The 19,254-nt window shown below is 46.7% G+C and overlaps 1 protein-coding gene across 3 annotated transcripts in view; it reads right to left on the bottom strand.

Moving 5' to 3' along the window:
* The window catches only part of PLEKHA7 (pleckstrin homology domain containing A7), a 190,515-nt gene that overhangs the window by 42,203 nt on the left and 129,058 nt on the right, over positions 1 to 19,254 (bottom strand). For all 3 annotated transcript variants that reach the window (XM_032488929.1, XM_032488931.1, XM_032488932.1), the window contains exons 9-10: positions 14,278 to 14,453; positions 2,505 to 2,975 (exon numbers count right to left, since the gene is read on the bottom strand). In XM_032488929.1, the coding sequence (XP_032344820.1) occupies positions 2,505 to 2,975; positions 14,278 to 14,453 (647 nt within the window). The remainder of the gene's footprint in view (positions 1 to 2,504; positions 2,976 to 14,277; positions 14,454 to 19,254) is intronic.

The following is a 19,254-nucleotide window of genomic DNA, read 5'->3' as shown; positions in this document are numbered from 1 at the left end:
CTCTGCTACTGGGCATAAGACCAGCAGAGACCCCAAGGTTCCAGACTCCTTTGGTGGTGCCCAGCCCCCTCAGAAGGCACCATCCCCAGGCAGCATCTCATGCTGCCAACTGGACTCCTTCCAAATGAAACTCCCTTACACTCTGGTTTTCCTCCTCTGTCTCCTGCTAGACTTCTATATGGAGACTCTGCTTTTGCCCACCCCCTTGGGCTGGGGATCCTCAGGGTTCTGCATTTGGCCCTCTGCTATTGTTCTCTCTAAGCTAGGAATTCTCAACCCTAACTGCATGTTAGGACTGCCAGGGGTAGGGATGTTTTGAAAACTCCTGATCCATCAGAATCAGATTTCCTGGCACGGGACCCAGGCCTCAGTAAATGTCAGACATCTCTCATATATTCGTATCATCTGGGGGGCTTTTAAAACAGACTGGTTCCTTCCTTGACCTTGCCCCAGACCACATATATCAAATTCTCTGGGGCAAAGCCTCAAATGATCAAACCATGCAGCCAAGATGAAGAATCACAGCTCTAAGCATTCAACCGTGGGTGATCTCAACTACTGCCAGGACATCAGCTACCACCTCCAGGGCAATGACTTCCAAATCTCTCTGTGATCTGAACCCACATTCCCTATAACATACCGGTTACCTCCACCTGGCCACTCTATGGGTACCACATTCCTCTTCAAGCTCATTTCTCTCTCCCATGCTCACATCTTTCACAGCACATCGACCCATTAATCAAGTCACACTTGAATGTTAGCCTCAACTCCCCCTGTGGCTCTCCCCACCTTCCAGTCCTGGATAAATCATTTTACTAAGCCCTAAACCTACCCAATCTCAACATCCATGCATCTATCCATCTCCTCCTCACAAACTGCTTTTGTTTAGGTCTCCCTCGCCTCCTACCCAAAATATGACTACCTCATATTTGAACATGTTCTCTTTCCAGACTTTTCTCCATTTAACCATCTTCCATATGGTCACCAGAGCAAGCAGTTAACCTAGCATAGCAGTTTTCAGTGAGGATATGGGAGTGGGGAAACAGGAATACTTTTGGTGGGGTAGAAACTGAAACAGCATTTTTGGAGGTCAATTTTGTAATATCTATCAAAATTAAAATCACATATATCCTTCGACATAATCATTCCATTTCAAGTAATCTGTTCTTCAAGTATACTTGGACTTGTGTGCGAAGATGACTGGGCAAGGAAGGATATTCTTCGCAGCATAGTTTGCAACAGCGTATGTTTATAACCAGCCTAATTGTCCATCAATAGGGAAATGGTATAAAGAGCACTGGAGATCCGTACAACGACATACTTTGCACCATTTCAAATTAATATGTCTGTATGTGCTGGTATGGAAAGATAATCAAGATATATTAAAATATCTGTATACATATATATTTACTGACAATATTAAATGAAAAAAAGCAAAATGAAGAATATGGGTTTTTTGTTCTGTTTTTAACACAGTGGCCTGTGTTTTAACCTAGTGGTCTCCTAGTCTGTCCCACAACAATGTGTCAATTGCTGAGGGGGTTTCCCATGTGAGTTCTTCACCATCATCCCTCACAACTGCCCTCCAGGACCAGATTAAAGAAGTTACACAACCCACACGTGCACAAGAAAAAGAGGCCCCACCCACTGAAAAAGAGGCCTAGGCTCTTCCCCTTGGAGCACTACCTCCTCCAGAGCCCACAGGTGGAAGGCCTGGGCCACACAATGGGGAGAATGAGGGGGGTACCTCAGAGCAGATGTGTCAGGTCTGTGGCCAATGCGGCCTGAGCTCTGGCACATCTACTGCGCCCCTCCAGCCGCGGGGGCTTTCTGAACGCACCGTGGCTTTGCTATCTCTTCTCCAGTTCACGGTTTGTTTTAGAAGCCTGAGGATGGTGAGGGGGGTGTGCTGTCTTCACAGTGAGGACAACACACAGTGGCTTCTGGGGACAATGGGGAAGCTGAGTGACCCTGAATTCTTCCCATTCATAAATGTGTCCTAACTGATCTAAAATTATAATAAAAAACAGATGGTGCTTTGCACAAAGCAGGATATGCATGCCTCTAAATAATTAAAATCACTTCTTAAAGGAATGGGTATGATAAAGGCCAATGTCAACAGTGCCTGAGCACTTCTCTACGTGCCTGGAATTAAACATGGATCTGTATTACTCTAGTTGCTACAAATGTTTCCTGGATGCAGAGAAGTAGCCAAGCAGAGAAGATCAGTTACTGTCCCCTGGGTTTCTCTAGGGAATGGGGAAGCCCTGGATGTAATTAATCTATGTGCCCTGGGCAGGTTCCCTCACTTCTCTAAGCCCCAGTTTCTTCATCTATAAATTGGGGCCACCACCCTTCCTTGCAAGGGTGTTGCAGGGATTTATGGAGATAACGGAGGTAGAGAGTTTAAGGCCAGTATGTACCAGCACATGCTGGGTAAGCGATGGCTAGTGTCATTGTGTTATTATGCTCATTAGTAGCAGTGACGTGAGTCTCTTACTGACCTCCTGCTGTCCCCCTTCTGGGCCTTTGCCCACTGCTCCACCTGGGCCAGGCTGCTCTTCCTCTGACTGTGCTTTTCAGCATTGGTCCTGGGAGGAAAGGCTCGCTGGTACCCGCCAGTCCCGTTCTGCTCTCCCGGGCCATATGTGGCAGGCAGCACACCGTTCTTCTCCACCCGCTGGGGCTGAGCCTGCTGGCCCCTCGGGCCACTGGGTAAATCCACGAACAAGGCATCTTCCTCAGCTGGCGAGTATGGAGACCTGGACTTGCTTCTGTCCCGCTTGCCCTCCAGTGGGTCCCTCTGGGGGCGGTACCGATCTTCCTCCTGCTCCCGCCTCTCGAATCCGAAGGACTCCTCATGGCTGCGATGCGGACAATCCCTCGTGTGCCCGGGTCCCACGCGGCCACACTCCCGACAGGACTCTGCGTGATTGGCCTGGGGGACCGCCTGCCGCTCCACTTTATCCACGTCCCTGCAATGACAGCAGCACATTCAACTAGCTCTAGACAGCACGGCTGCAGCCAAGACTCCCCAAAGGACACACTTTATATTCTAATTACCTCCAGGCCTTTGCATGGCCTCGTCCCTCTGCCTCAAGCCCATTTTGTGCCTAGTCCCTTACTCTGCTGGCCTAACTTCTACTCCTTTGGGATCTAGCTTAAATGTCACCTCCTCCAGGAGGCCACACACACACACACACATCCCCAGTCTAGATCAAGATCTTAGCTGACTGCACTGTCACACTAATCACACTGGATCATAACTGTGTGTTTACTCAACTAACGCCCAGGTAGACTATGAGTTCCTTCAGGCCAGAGGCCCAGCTGGCCATTCACAGTATGCCCAGAACATCTCTGCAGTGACAGCACAGGACAGAAGCCCTACAGATACCACTGAACAAATAAATGGTACATGCGACATTCTCACGCTTTTCCTCTTTGCTATTTTTGCACCTGTCTGTCTCGGGCAGGCCAGTTTGAATAGAGGCTCCTGAGCCCAGGGTCTCTCCCACTGGCAACAACCACAGCCCAAAGTGCAATGAGCAACACAATTACATTCTTCCAAGATAATAAGCAGAGAACTGGCAGCAACCTCTTTATACGACCACTTACCTATCTCATCAGGGAACTGCTCCAACAGGAACCCAAAAGAGCACTGACCTAACAACAGTTCTCTGCAGTATTATTAGTCAGATTTCAGAGATAAGGAAAGTGAGGTACAGAGAAGATAAATGATTTGCCCAAGATCATACTGCCGGAAAAGAGAGGCACCGGGGCTTGACCCCAGGCAGACTGCCGAGCCCACGAGCCTTAGCCACTGTTCTCTGCCAGTGCTCCACACACATGTCCTCGGCCTACACGCGCAGACCTGGAAACGGCAAAGAAGGATGGGGTGGGAGTGACAGGTCGGGATGGCAACTGAGGCTAAAGAGCTTCAGGGCCACAGCGAAGAACTCCCCTCTCATGACCATCTCCCACTGGAAGCCACCTGCTGGGTCACGCCCTGGCCAGGTTTTTGAAGCTTTATAACCTGGTTGCTCCAATTGTGAGACCAAAGTAACCATACCCTCTTGTTATTCCCACCCCAAAGATAAACGGAAAAGGCCACGCAGGGAAACAAATATGCACTTAAATGGGTGATATTAGAACTGAAGGGAAAAGAGGGTTTCTTCAACAGTATCTCAGCCCAACCAGTTGTAACGGGGATTTTTCTTTCTTTACCGATCAGCTTCCACATGTTTACTGAGCACCTATACGTCCCCACTGGGATGGGCACTGGGGGGCAAAAGAAAGCAGTGGAGAAAATAGCTGCTGCTGTCAAAGCCAGACGCCCTTAAAGTCCAATTTACTCACAGTAACCACACTTAATACTGTTCTCACAAGCTGACCCTAAATCATGGATTTTGCTGTCTCTTCCAACCTTGGAGCTAATTTATAACTATATATCTTAGTCCTTACTTTGTGTGTACATATGAGCGCAGACACCCCGATACATGTCAGTGCATCCTAAAAATAAAGCTGAGAATGATAAATCCTTTTCTCAGATTGACACCAGCATTTCCTCTCAAACAAACCTCTAGAGGGTAGGTAAAAGAATGGCAGTCTGCCTGCCACCTGGCAGCTTTCTAGGCCCCAAAACTTGGGGTTATGAACATCTTCTATTTCCACAGCCGCTGGGACTTTCATAAGATGCTTTTAGGCCCTAAATGTTCAGGCTAAGGCAGCAGGTAAGAACGGTGAAGGGAATGATCTCCACTTCCCCACCTTACCTGACTTAAACATTTAACTTACTAGGTCACAGGATTTAAGACAAAAATATTTTTTGGTTCTCTTCCTGTCTCCATTACATTCCCACCAATGTAACATACGACTTCTCAAACCAAGAGACCTGTTACAAAATAGATTTGCTATGCTCGATGTAGCACAATGGTGGGAAAGAATGAAGTACCCCCTCGGCTGTAAGTGACTGTTTCATCCAGAGAAGGTGGCCATGCAGGGCACTGATGTTCAGCTATGACAATACAAGCCCTTCTTGTACAGGTCATTACTGTCATTGTGAAAAGCTGGAATCAGTGATGTTCAAAAACACAGGGAATTCCTGACACTTGGTGACCATTTTGGCCAGATGAGTCACTTCTCAAGCATCACAAACCCAGAGGACATAGGTTTAGAGCCAGTCAGACCTGGATTCAAGAGTTGGCTTTAGCCCATATAAGCTGGGTGACCTTAGGCAAGTCCCTGACCATTCTGGTCTCACATTCTACATCTGCAAAATGGGAACAAACCTCATCTTCTTGGGTTGTGAGGATGCAAGATGACGCTCAGGAAGTGCACAGCACCACGTCTGGCGCACAGCAGGCCCTCAAACACAAATGTATCAGCTCCCAACATCTATTCTCTTCCTCCTTGCCCTAGTTTTTCCAAAGCAACAATAAACCTAACAAAAACCTCACACTTCCTAACTTCCCTTGGAGCTGAGGGTGATGGTGTAACATAAATCTGGATAACAAGACATAATGCAGAAATTGCTGGATGGGTCTTTCAGGAAAGTCTTTAAAAGAAGGCATGCTTAGCTGGCTTAGCTAACCCTTCCCTTCTTCCTGTCTGGAATTTAGACATGCTGGACCGCAAGGCGACAAAAATGAGGACAAAAGCCACCTGCCAAAACCTGGGTAGAAGGTGAGAGAGAGTTCGGTCCCCGATAGTATCACAGGGCTACCATACCAGCCAGAACTAACTCTGGATTCCTGTTCGTAAGAAAACTAAAACACAATTTGATTTCGCCATCCTAAGTCGGGTTCTTCTATTCTGAGCAACCAAACATAAACCCTAACTGATATAAAGGGTGAAGCTTATCATTAGCAGGGACCGGGCCCCTCCATTTTCAGCACATCACAGCAATGCTGTGTACCTGCTTAGAGCAAATCCTTGCCTTCCCCCGCAGTGGAAGGAGCATGTATCTCAGACTGAGGACACTTCTACCTTATTCCTGTTCTTCACAAGAGCTTGGAAGTTAACAGAACATACCAAGCAATTATCCACTGATTATTATTTTATTCTGCCTCCAAAGCCTTTATCTCACCAGGAAATAAGGAATAATATTTACTTTCATCTTAATGTTAAACACACCCACATACCCCACATGCATGAAACCTCACTCAGGCTGGGGCGAGAAGTGGAACGGCAGCGTGTAGGGGCTTGTTAGGACCTTGGTCCTGTTGGCACACGCAGCCCCTCTGTCTCAAGCCCACTGGAAGACCTCTCCCTACTCACCATACCTAAATGACCACACATTCAAATAACCCAGGAACAAGGGTCAGGCCACTGATCCTTGGAGAGTTTGGTCTGAGCCAGGTCAGGTGGCAGGAGTCTCGTCCTGGAAAACCAGCTCAGCCTGTGCTAACAGACGCCTAGTCCTCAGCACGGACCCTTGGTCTGAGGAGGACAGTAGGCTTGAAAGCCAGAACCCACCCCGGACACAGTCCACACACTTGTACAAAATGTTGATGGGAATAGGCACAAAGCTTCTAGAGAGTTCTAAGATAGGCCTGCTCACTTAAATTAATTCCTAGATTTGAGGAAGGAAATGGCTGGAGAGACATGGGGACAGGGGCTGGTTTCTTCTTTTCCCAGACTTAAATAGGGCAGTCCCCCTGGGACGGGGGAAGACATCCAGCTACTGTTCATGCCCTGCTCTAAATTAACAACAGGGGGCCTGCCATCTCTGGCCACACACTCCCTAATTCTCCAGGCTGCCCTCCTCCAGAGAGGAGTGAGGCTGAGGGATTCATGAAACACCAGACAGCCAAGCTGAGGCTGTCGCTCGCCTCAGCACACAAAGCGGCTACTGGAAAAGTCCCTTGTGAAGTGTTAAGGAGCTGACAAACCAGACAAAGCAGCAAGGAAAGATGTGTAACGGCTGCCAGGCCTCCTCACCCTGTCCATTCCTGCCTGGAGAATCCTCCCCTCTTCCTTCCACCTGGGTACGTCACACGCAATGGTCACAGCCCAACCTGAGCCAGTCTGGAGTCCTGGCACGTGCCGAGTTCACTCAGTTTCCATCTCCCTGTGGCAGGTACAGTCTGGGTCATTCACTTTTTGTGGCCAATGCCTGGTCACTGTATGCTGGGTCCTACTGTGTGCCAGGACCTTGACATAGACCTATTCCCTACAATCTTGCAAGGTCAGTACTGTGAAGCCCAGGGAGGCTGAGGGCAGTCACACGTGTACCAGATTACTTACAATAATTTGCCCCTCCTGAAGGACAGGGACTCTGGCAGCAACAGCCATCGCTGAGCACTTAACCAACTGCAAAACCCCGAGCTAAGCACTTTAAATATATTACCTCTTCTTATCATCGCACAAAGCTAGAGATATTATTCTTTCATCATAGGTAATGAAAGTGAAGCTCAGAGAGGTTAATCAATTTGCCCTGGGTCATGCAAGCAGTGACAGAGAAGCAGGGCTCAAATTCCATCTGGTCCAACTCCAAAGCTCTGCACCTGGGCTGCAAACATGTCTATAAATGGCTTCTGTCAAGGGTCCAAGGGGCTTGTCCAACCTCAGGTGTTGTCCTGCCACACTTTAACCAAAGTGATCAAGGTTTGGAAGACCAAAGATTTTGTTCTCTGAAGAGAGTGCAGAGAGCCAGAAACGTGTGAGCCACTTCAGAGCAGGCTGATTCCTACACATCAATCCCACTACAGTGCTTGGATTGCTCTCAGACATTCTGAGTCCTTTTCCAAACATCTTAGAAGTAGAAGTTCTGTTCATCCATCCAACCACCCATCTGCCCAGCCAGCCAAACATCTAAGCACCCATTCATTAACTGAGCATTTCCTATGTGCCAGGCACTATGCTCAGCTTCAAGGAACTTACCGTCTAGCAGAGGTGACAATGTGTCAACACAACTTCAGCATAAAAGTTCTCTGCATAAGGAACGACAGAGTGCTTCAATCAGGGGCATCTTAACACACGGAAGGTCAAAGAAGGAAGAAATAACATGGAGGCTAAGAATGAAGGATGTGTTGAAGTTGTCCTAATAAGGGATCCTGGGCCTCATAAGATGGACCTCTATCCACCTTCCAGAGCTCGTCACAGTCTTTTCCGCCCATTGCTAACTTAAATGCAGCCACAACTCCCCAGCTTTCTGTTTCCTGAACTAACCAAGCTTATTCTTGCCTCAGGGTGTTTGTAAGTGCCATTCCTTTTGCCCAGAATGCTTTTCTTCAAAGCTTTACATATGCAACTTTCTCGTATCAATCAGGCCTCACCTGCACATCTTCCCCATACAGAGGCCTCTCCTGACCACCCAAACAAAAGCGGCTACTCCTGGCCCCCTAGTGCCTTCTCGCCCCATCACTCCATATGATCACTTCATGCACTGATCAGAAAAGAAAACCATCTTGTTGATTTGTTTGCCTATTTACAGCCTGTCTCTCCTACCTTCACTCAAGAATGCATGGAACTTTGCCTCTCTCTTGAAGACTGCTTTACTTCTCAGTATCTTTAACGGTGTCTAATGCACAATACGCCCTCAGTAAATATCTGTAGAATAAAAGACTAAATGGATGAATGCACAGACAAATGCACCCAATTCAATAATTTGAGCATGGCTGGGGCAGACAGGATGGGGAAGACAAGACGTGAGCCAAAGGCACCTGCAGGAGCCAAACCCAGACAGGGATCAAAAGCCCTACTAAGGAGATTGGATTTTACTGCAAAGGTGACTAGACTATAAATTCCTTCAGCCCCATGACAGAACTGTGTGATGCCAGAGACCAGAGAGGTTTGGAAACTGAAAAAAAGAGATAAGTGGTCTTCCGACAGGCCTCCTATCTGAACTGCTTGTCAGTTTTGTGAGCTGTAACAACAAGCTGACCTCCGTGCTCAGTGCTTTAGCTTGTTCGGGAGGACAAGACATCCTTAGACAAGAGAAAGAAAAGCGGTTCAATGAGGGGAACTTGGAAGACAGATTTCAAGGAAGCTGTAGAGAATCAAAACCCAGACTCTCAAGTCCGGCAAGTGGAAGAATGTGGAAACAGGGATTCAAGAACGAATCCAACCCAGGGCTCTGGCAGGGGTGCTTGGTGCCCCTCACAGTGTGGGGTGCGGTCTCAAGAGCATGTGTCTATTGAGGGAACCTGAAGCCTGTGTAGGAAGCAAGAGGATGGAGGGAGGAGGTGCAGCGAGGGTGCTCGGCTCCCTCTGGGGTCAGAGGAGTGATGCAGGAAGAGCTGGAGGGGAGGAGCAAGGAGCAGGCCAGGGGCCGGGGCTGCAGAGAGCCTGGGCTGTGGGGCCACACGCACACTGCTAGGTGATGGGCACACCCCAGCAAGGGAGACAGTCTAATGTGCTCGTGGGAGATTCACCATCAATGTAACCCAGGGGATTAACGATGAGACTGGAAGAGTGTAAAGAAAAAAGGGCGAATGACATTGTTAAACCAAACCCTATGGAAGCTAGCATACCTGACATGGAGTGCCTACTATGTCTCAAGCATGATAAGTAAGCACTTTGAACATCCATTTAATTTAATCTTTGCAACAACCCTGTGAACCTAAACTGAGGTTTAAAAAGCATACCTAGATTGCACAATGACACAGACAGAAAGCAGTAGAGCTGGGACATGAACCCAGGTCCATCTGACTTCAGAAACTAAACTCTGGGAGGAGATGCTTAAGGCAAAATAAGTCGATACAGCAGGAAGTGTCCTGGACATTGGTTGTCTGCACCCCCTTTACCACATCCCACCAAGTCACTTCTCCTTTCTCTGCCCACAGCCCTAATGTTACTTGGGAATCTACCCTACCTCACTCTCAGTCCCCATGGTCTGGTTCTCAGAAGGGAAGCAGGTATCCCAAGCCTGTGTCAATCAGCACATGCATCCCCTGGCATGTGATGTAAGGTACAAATGGGCCCTGAGCCTGTCTGATCAGAATAGATCTCAGAGCTTCTGGACAAGACTTTGGCTTTTTCTTGCTGGACTTGAACTTGGATGATGTGAGTCTAGGGCTACTGTACCTATCTTGCCACTAGATCCTAGATCTGCCAGGGACCCCCACATGGAGTTCAAGAAGGAATCCAGCCCAGGTGGGCAGAGTCCAGAGCCTGAGAGAATGACATGTGATGATACTGCCTTCACCTTGAACCTAGCTATTTCTAAAGCTAGATCTATCCTGAATTTTTCAGTGGCATGAATCAGTAAGTACCCCCTACCCTTTAAGGTAAATCTGTCTTCATTTTCTGTTACCTACAATCAGAAATCCTAATATACCACATCCATAAAGAAGGCATCTGTCTGTAAGAATAAAGATGGAACATTTGGGTTGAGAATCAGGGAGGGATGGAACAAAAAGCTACTGTTGATGGGCAGGGGGGAGCACCCATGTAACAGAGATGGAGGTTTTCCAGTGCAGATCTCAAACACGGAGGAGAGGCAAGGTGCAGTCCTGCCTGATGAATAATTCTAACTAACCAAATGTCTGAACATCTTATTCCGGGAAAATAGAACATTTAATAAGTCTCAATTTTCTTGGTTGATAATTTCATCTCTCAAAAAGTAAAAGGGAAATGCTATTCTGCTTTTAGTCTGAGTCAGAAGGTAGAACAAGTTGGGTTTTTTTGTTTGGTTTTTTTTTAAAGAAGGATCTTTGGCAAAGATGATTATAGGATTTTAAGAGATTATTAAGAGCATAGTAAGAATACATCTTAAAAGTTCAGAAAAAAGCTAGTGACAATACAATGGCCTGAGATCCTAAAAGGGAAGGCAGCCCAATGGATAAGAGAGAGGAAGTCCCTCTAAAACCAAGATCTGATAATTACAAAATCTGCAGGTAGGAAGAAGTAAAAAAAAATTTTAAACCCTAACCTCGGCTAGCAAGTTCATCCTGAATTGTGCAAGGTAGACACCACTTATAAATTAGAGCACTTTTTCCTGTTAAGCCTGATCTCATACTCCAGCTATCTTCGACCCAGTGCACTTGTCAGGCATGATGAACTGAGCAAAGCTGGGGCTCAAGAGTGAAGCCATTGCCACTGCTGGTCGGAAGAAACCAGTGTAACAACACAGGGAGCTCTCAGAACTCTCGGTATAAAAGGACACAAGAAGTGCGTGTGGGGCAAAAATCAAGCACAAATCCAGTGGAATGGGCCCACATGAACGATGGCAAAAAGGGTAAAGTCTAGGGGGAAGGATATAGCTCATGGTAAAGTGCATGCCTAGTGTTCATGAGGTTCTGGGTTCAATCCCCACTACCTCCTCTATAAATAAATAAATAAGTTAATTAATTAATTAAGTAAGTAAGTAAGTAAGTAAGTAAATAAATAAACAAACAAACAAACAAACCTAACCCACCCCCCCAACAAAAAAAAACAGGGTGAAGTCTAGAAGCAACTGAGGTTTGTTTATTTACATCAAAGCAGAACAAACCAAAACTTTCTATTTTCTAAGAATTAAAACAAAGGAGGGGAGAGCTTTAAAAAAAAATTTCGAGACATAGGCATCTCTGCTTGGGAAGATGACATAGCACAAATTCTTTAACTTCTGGATTTAGTTCCATATCTTCATCAAGATGACTGGCCTTCACCATGAACAGGAGAACAACCTTGGTTAAGAGAGACTGAAAGTCCAAGATGGGGAGGAAGATGGGAAAGGCCCAGCTGTCAGCACCCCAGGGCCCTAAGGGACCCTGGAGATGGGCTCAAGAAACCTCCCAGTTGATCTCTGAGGAATCCAAGAGGACAGAGAAAATGCCGGAATACTACAGACTGACAAACAGCATCCTCATTTTCAAAGGAAGGGAAAAACAGATTCTCTTAAGTCACAGGACTGGTGAGCCGGAGAACCCACCACCAACCTCTGCAAGAGGCTAAGCTGCATTCCTAAGTGGGCAGATTTCAGCACATGTAGTAAAGGAAGCACCGAGGAAAAGTAAGCAACTCAATAGAAAGATGGGCAGAGAATAGGTACCAGTAATTCACTGAAGAGAAAATACAAGCAGCCAATAAATAGAAAAGGTTCCCTTCGCCTCAGAAATACACATTAAAATAACCAGATACCATCCATCTACACAGCAGCTCAGCAAAAAATGAAAAAGACTGATAATATCAACTTTTGGCAAAGATGTGGGGAAATGAGTACACTCACCAGTGAAATATACAACTTTCTTTAAAGGGCGGTTTGGTGGTATTGATTAAAATTAATAATGCACTGTATATTGACCCAGCAATCTGAAAGCCTCACACATGCAGAGGTTTATAGAAGGTTTTTCATTATATGACTATTTATAACAGTAAAAAAGGACAACAAAATAAACTATCTAAGGTGTGGCACATGCTTAAATATATTACGGTACATCTACACTACAAAATACCATACAACAGTCAAAAATAATATCAGCCCATATATACTGATACAGGACGGTTTTCAAGATCAGTATCATTCATGCTATTAAAAAAAACAAAATAACCCTTATACAGTATAGCACAGGGAAATATATACAAGATCTTGTGGTAGCTCACAGTGAAAAAAAATGTGACAATGAATATATGTATGAAAAATTGTGCTCTACACTGGAATTTGACACAACATTGTAAAATGACTATAACTCAATTAAAAAAAGTTAAAAAAAACAAAAGTAATCCTTTATATTTCTATAAGCACACATATGCACATAAATGAATAGAAAATAGTTTAAAAGGACCTCTATTAACCTAGCAATAAAGGAAACCCTAAGAAGGTTAGTAAGGATATTTCTGTCTCTACTTTTTGCACTTTTTATAAGAAGAACGTCTTCACTTATTATATCACTAAATGTATACAATTTTTTAAAGAATGAAAAACAAAGACTAGGAAACAGTGAGCTTGAGGGACCAGCACGTGCACTAGGAGGAAGACGTGGCAAGTTTCCTTCTCCCGGTAGGATGATGGACATGCCAGTGTCCCTCTGAACAGACTGCCTGCAGGCAAAGAGCACAGCCTTTCGTATTGTCATCATGGACACAACAAAAATTCAGACTGGATGACGATGCTAGGAGGTAGAGGCAAACTGACTGAATACCTGGTTTAGTTACTGATTCAGGGCCCACTGAAAACTTCCAGGACAGTCTTTGGTCCTGTCCTACCCAACATGTTAATTCAATCTTCCAAGCTCTCACTCACTGAACAGACACATGAAGGCCTACTATGTGTCAGGCGTGCAGAAGATACAAAGACGATCCTTGCCCTGAAGCCTAGGATACTGAAAAGCAGACAGAAGGGGGAAGAAAAACAGTGTAACAGGTGCTTCCTTAGCCGTGGGGTTAAGGAAGCTCCAAGGGTGGTGCTTGCCCCCCACCTGGCCTCTTGAAGGGATCACTCTCTATATTAAAGGTCTGTTCGCCTCAAGAAAGAGGGCATGAAGCTAGGAAGTACCACTAATACCAAAAATCACATACACGAGTTGGAAAAGGTGGACAAGATGAAAACACCACATGATATCCATTTGCAGTCACTGAAAAATCCTGCCTTTAGGTTGCTGAAGAATGCTACTCTTTTGTTTTGAGGAATCACTAACAGACTTTTGTCAAAGAGGCCTCTAGGCAGAGCAAGGTGTCCGGACAGTGAAGAACGGGGCTCACGTCAGATGAGGACTGGCTAACGGCACCCTGGCTTTTCCAGGGCTACCCTACGCTCTCCGAGCCCTACTCCACTCATGTTCCTCCTCCGCTTTCTCTCTGGGAATCACGCATGGCCAGTAGACTCCGAAACTTCAAGATCCCTGATGGTACCATTGACTGGCCCGCTTGAGGGAAGGGGCAGCAGGAAGACAGCTCCCAGGTCAGCTCTCAACAACAAGGTGGGCGGTTGGTGGCCCATTTCTAGTTTGCAAGACCGTTCTTGCCCATCCGCTCCCTCCTCCCCAGTCTTGTGCCCCAAGGTTGTCGCTTCCACCACACACAAGAGAAGAAAACCTGAGAAACACACAACCAGGTTCTAATGCTGAGTATCCTGAGAATCTCCCCCCACCCCCAGCACCCCCTGTTTCTCTGTTCAGTGAGGACAGTGGACTACATCATTTCCAGGGTACCTCCCAGCTCTGCCTGCAGCATGTGCTGGCCATGTATGCATCCTCCTCCCAGAAGAATTCATCATTAAAAAGGACTTCCATGAGAGGGTAATGCTTAGTATGTGTGAGTGAACGGTGGAATTTTGGGCACCCAACCAAGAGTTCTTATTTGGGTCCCCCTCCTGTGTAGGAGGTGCTCTGGCAGGGACCCTCCACGGGGACTGACCTCTTCAGTGATGACCGAGACAGCACCTGTGCAGCCTGGTTCATGGCCCTGACCCAAGCGTTCATGTCCTCCTGGGTGTCGGCGCTGAAGTAGTAGGTCCTCATGCCCGACTGCTCGGCCTGAGAGCCCCCAGCGGAGCTGTTATAGATGAGCGCTCGCATGCCCGTGTGCACAGCCTGTGAGCAGGAGACAGAAACCCAGGTCGCAGAGGTTAGCACACGCTTCACTCCCAAGAGCAAAAACCAGGACCACCCTGGCCAGGTTCTGCCCTCTTCCAGAGGGAAACCCCACGCACCACCCGGCTTGTTTCCACACCTGGAAAACGTCATGGGCTGGGCTCCCCTTTCTTAGTGCAGCCAGGCAGGCCCAGGAACGGCTGTGTCTGTTCCCCACAGCAGAAGCCCTGCAGCTGTACCTGTTCCCTATTATTTCACTCCCATTTAGGGAGGGGCACACAGTCAATTCAAGGCTTAGGTGAGAAAGAGATTTTTTAAAAAGGCCTTCCTTCCATAGAGGCAGACTCTCGGGAATCCCTGTTTCGGTTCTTCTGAAGCACCTGATGGCTGGAATTGATTCAAAAATCAGCAGCAAGAGCAGGCGACCTGGTGCAGATATTCACTGTCTTCCCTACCTGGGCTTGAAACGTGATGCGTGCCCATCAGGGACGCTGCTCTTCCGTCTCTCCAAAGCAGCACCACAAAGCTCACCTGAATGGGTCTAACACTTGACGGAGATCCTGGCACACCTGCTATGCACTAGGAAGCCTCAAGGTGCTTTCACATGTTCCATGCGCCCTGGGAATGACCCCTGAAAAACAACTGGGACGGACTGCGAACGAGAGGCAGCACCAGTTCTCCCCTTGTGTCGTTTACATTTGCAAGGAAAGAGCTCATCAAATCTGCACGGGAAGGTAATGTGGAAAGAGGAAGATTTACAGGGTGCCTCTTGCTTACTTCTGTGACTTTAACCTTTTAATTCCAACAGCCTTGAGTCATAGGAATAGAGTCTCTGTTTTACAGGAGTAGCTAGTAGAGCTCTGAGAAACGAGGTAACTTTCCTAGATTTCCATGTCTGGTCACAGATTCTTCACAGCACTTACCATTACCTTGTATTGTTTACTTTACACACTAGTTTATCGTCTGTCTCCTTCTTGCAGAATATAAACTCCATAAGAGCAAGGATTTTATTTTGTACACTGCCGCACCCCCAGGAACAGTGCCTGGCACACAGCAGGTGTCCAATAAATATTTGTTGAATGAATGAAAAGCTGGAGCCAGGATTTACACCCACATCTGTCAGACTCCGAGTCCAAGCTTCTCTGTACAATGCTCCCAAGGTCTACCCAGAAATGAGTATGAGGATACAGATCACTGGCATGATAATCTGGATCCAGAATGAAAGGCAGGTGCCATGCAAGGAACAGTCAGAGAAGGCAAAATGAGAGAACCAAATAGAATCTGGAAAATGACTTGTTTCCAAAATCACCAATGGTCATGGATGAAACCTCCCAGATGAACCGTCAGTGTCTACTTCCCCTCTCACACCCCTAACATCCAGGTCCAAGAAGGACATTAAATATGGGCCTGCTTCTGACATTCACATATCTGAATCCACCCAGCCTGGTGCCAAGGGAGTCCAGGCGAACCTGGCCTGCAGCTAAGGGTCCCTACAGTAGCCAGAGAAAACCTGACTTGCTTCCTGACATGTATAAGCAGTCACAATCTGTCCCAGGAGGGATTCCTCCTTCAGCAAGGTGGAGATGTGGCAGAAAGAGGAGCATGAAATGGGACTTGTGCCTGCCTTGCTGTGTATCAGCAGAAATTCTTGGAAAAGTTCCCTTGGACAAAGACCCGGTAAGATCTCTGACACTCCCTGTCCAGTCACAGCGAGTTCTAGGATAGGCATTTATTTGAGTTACCTAAGGTAGTTCACTGAGTGAGCCTTCTGGAAACTTTAAAACACTATTCTCTGCCCTCCCCCAAAATCACTAACTTATAGGGGACTAACCATGAAATACAAATAAGCCTGAACCTACCTTAACTTGGGAAGCAGGATCGTCACTGACCATGACTCCTATGACAAATGACTGTGCCACGTGATCTGTTTGCAGAATGGGACTACCTGCATCCACTCAGGCAGAACTGGCTAATGACTAGTTTTCCTGGAGAGAGCTCTGCATGCGTAACCAAGCATTTACAGTGCAGTGATACCAGCTCCATGGATGTTCAGAAGAAAGGGACCCAACCTGTCCAGAGGGCTCAGGGAAGGCTTCCTGGAGTTGGGGGAAGGTATTCCAGGTTGTGATTGAAGCTTAAGCAAAGACCTAGGGAGAAAGAAATGTCCTGGACCTTTAGGCAACTGTATATGGCTAGAGGGAAGGTATAAGATGGAAGTGGGAAAGGCAGGGAGCTTAAAATGTGGCTGGAGAGATAAGCTGGGACTTCCAAGCCAAGACTGGTCTTTATCCTAAAGGCAGTGGAGAGCCACTGAAGGGTGGATGGTGGGTGTACAACCTAAGCAGGTGTGCAATGTAGGAACAGTGTGAAGGATACTAGCGGCTGCAGAGGAGTTTGCAGGCTGAAGCAGGGACGGCCAGCGCCCAGGGTGCTTACTACGTGCTCGGCGCGGGTCCAGCAGTGAGCTAGTTATCTAGCGGAAGGATGACGGCAGCCAAGATGGAAGGGCGACAGCAGCAGTGGAAAGGAGAGAGATGTGAGAGATACACAAAGCACAAAATCGAAATGGTAGAGGAAAAGACAGCTCTTTCCTGTTCTCTTCTTATCCCCTAATAACCTCCATGCCGATGCAGACAAAGGCAAGGACTCTGTCCTTTTCATTGGTGTGTCCCCAGCATCTATATGCATCTATATCCAGCCAAGCACAACAACAGAGCACAATAAATATTTGCTGAACAGACATAAGTAAAAAAAAAAAAACCCTGTCTTTTGTCTGGCATTCAGCCAGAATCTAAAGCAGCGGGTCCTAACCTTTTCATGGCATCAACCCTTTGGACAGTACGGTGACTCCTATGAACTCTTCTTAGAATGTTTTTAAGTGTACAAGTAAAACAAAGGAAATACATTATATTGAAACACAGTTATCAAAATATGTTTTAATGTTGTGATATAGTGATACAAATGCCTCTTTAATAATGTATTGCATATAAAATCTAGTGACAGATATAATAATTATTGTAATCTCAAAGTGGTGATGAGCATAAATGGTATTTCAAGGTATTTCCGACTGTAATGTGATATAAGGATATCTCTGGTTTCTATTGGTGACCAAGCACAGGTTCTCCCACTACCTGCTGGTGCCTGCTTTCTTAATCAAAGGAAATGTTATGGGTTACGAAAAAGAAAGATACGATTTATTCATCGACATGTAGAGGTTAAAAAAAGGAAGGTGTGATTTATCTACTTGGGGGTCTGTAGAGCTCAGGTCACAAACCCTTAGCCTTGGACTTGAGGGAGGGAGAACAGCTAAAAGGGAGGCAGCTAAGGCTTTTCTCCACTGAAGACTCTTAGACCCTTGGCTGCATGGGGAAGTCTTCTGCTCCAAGTCCTGGATCTGAGGGGCTCCTACTGGATCCACAGGCCAAGGGAAACTGTGGATCCAGCAGGAGCTCTGTGGGGAGCCTGCAGAGCACAAAAGGCCCTCTGGTCGGGGGGTGCACAGTGGCTCCTGGAGGCCACCCTCAGCCCTGCCTGGCCCATCCTGCAGACCTGGCAGAGCCTCAGGGTCCATCTAGCACCCCAGCTCCCTGGCAATGCCTGGAGGCTTCCAGGCTGCGAGCACAGTTGGAGAAGACACACCTTCTGAACAATCTCAGGCAAGGTGCCCTAGCAACAGTCAGAGAATTTCAGCTCTGGAAATAGAAAAGAACTGACAGCAGAGGCAACTATAAGGCCTGGGACACGGAACAGCGCACAGTCCTCAGTGTACCCAAGAACACGGATCCTGAACTGCCCCAGGGCCCATCCTCTGGTCCATAAAATGATGGTGCTGCAACCCGAAGGGAAAGAGAACTGTTCCACACTTAGGAAACCACAGCCCTTTCTGGAGAACCAGCTGAGCATCACCAGATCTCTCTGTAGTAGCTTTTCTCTGCTCTCAGACTCTCAAGACCCTAATGACTCCCCCCAAACGTGCATGCCTTCTGTCTCCCAGACAAAAGATTTAGGGAACACTCTTGGTGAAGTCTTTCTAAAAAAAAATTTTTTTTTGGAAAGAAAAGAATCTATGACACATAAAAGATGTTTTCCTAGAATCTATTTTCACACTATCCAATGAAGTGTTAAGATGAAATATATATAGTTACTATAATCAGTTACTTTGGGGATATTCCAAATGCTGCTGCCCAAAAATCACAGACAGCGTCATTACCCCAACTGTTTGCCCAGTAGCAATGCTCAATCCTAGAAAGGAAGGTTTTTTGAGAAAGACTTTCAGGCTGCAAAAAACCACTCTGAAATTCATTGAACAAAACATTTGCAGAGCCAGCAACAAGCAGGAGAGGCTCCTGAACCATTAAACAGAAGAGTATTCCTAAAATGATACCAATAAACATTAATGCAAACCACCTCCCACCTCCTGCAATGTGTGTGTGGAGGTGACCGGAATAAGACGTGGAAGAAAAAGCAGAGGAAGAGATAGAAATCGTCCTCCCTCCCTGTAACATCGTCGGAAGGGCATGGAGTTCAGGGTGCAGCTCTGCCTCTAGCAGCTTCCAGTGTGGGGACTTTGGGCAAGTTTCTTTACCTCTTTGATCCTCATGTTGCTAATTTTTAAAATGAAGGTAATTATATTGACCTCACAGGCTCCCCACAAGCATCAAACGAGGTAACATGGATAAAAGCACTTCTTAATCATAAAAGGTTTTACAGACACAAGGCAATACCGTTTCATGCAACGTGACGTGAAGGAGGATCTAGAATCTTCAACCCACAGCAACTCTGGACTCACCAGGGATGGAGA

This window comes from Camelus ferus, chromosome 10 (genome assembly GCF_009834535.1).
Source record: "Camelus ferus isolate YT-003-E chromosome 10, BCGSAC_Cfer_1.0, whole genome shotgun sequence".
NCBI lineage: Eukaryota > Metazoa > Chordata > Mammalia > Artiodactyla > Camelidae > Camelus > Camelus ferus.
This window is presented reverse-complemented; position numbering and strand designations above follow the sequence as displayed.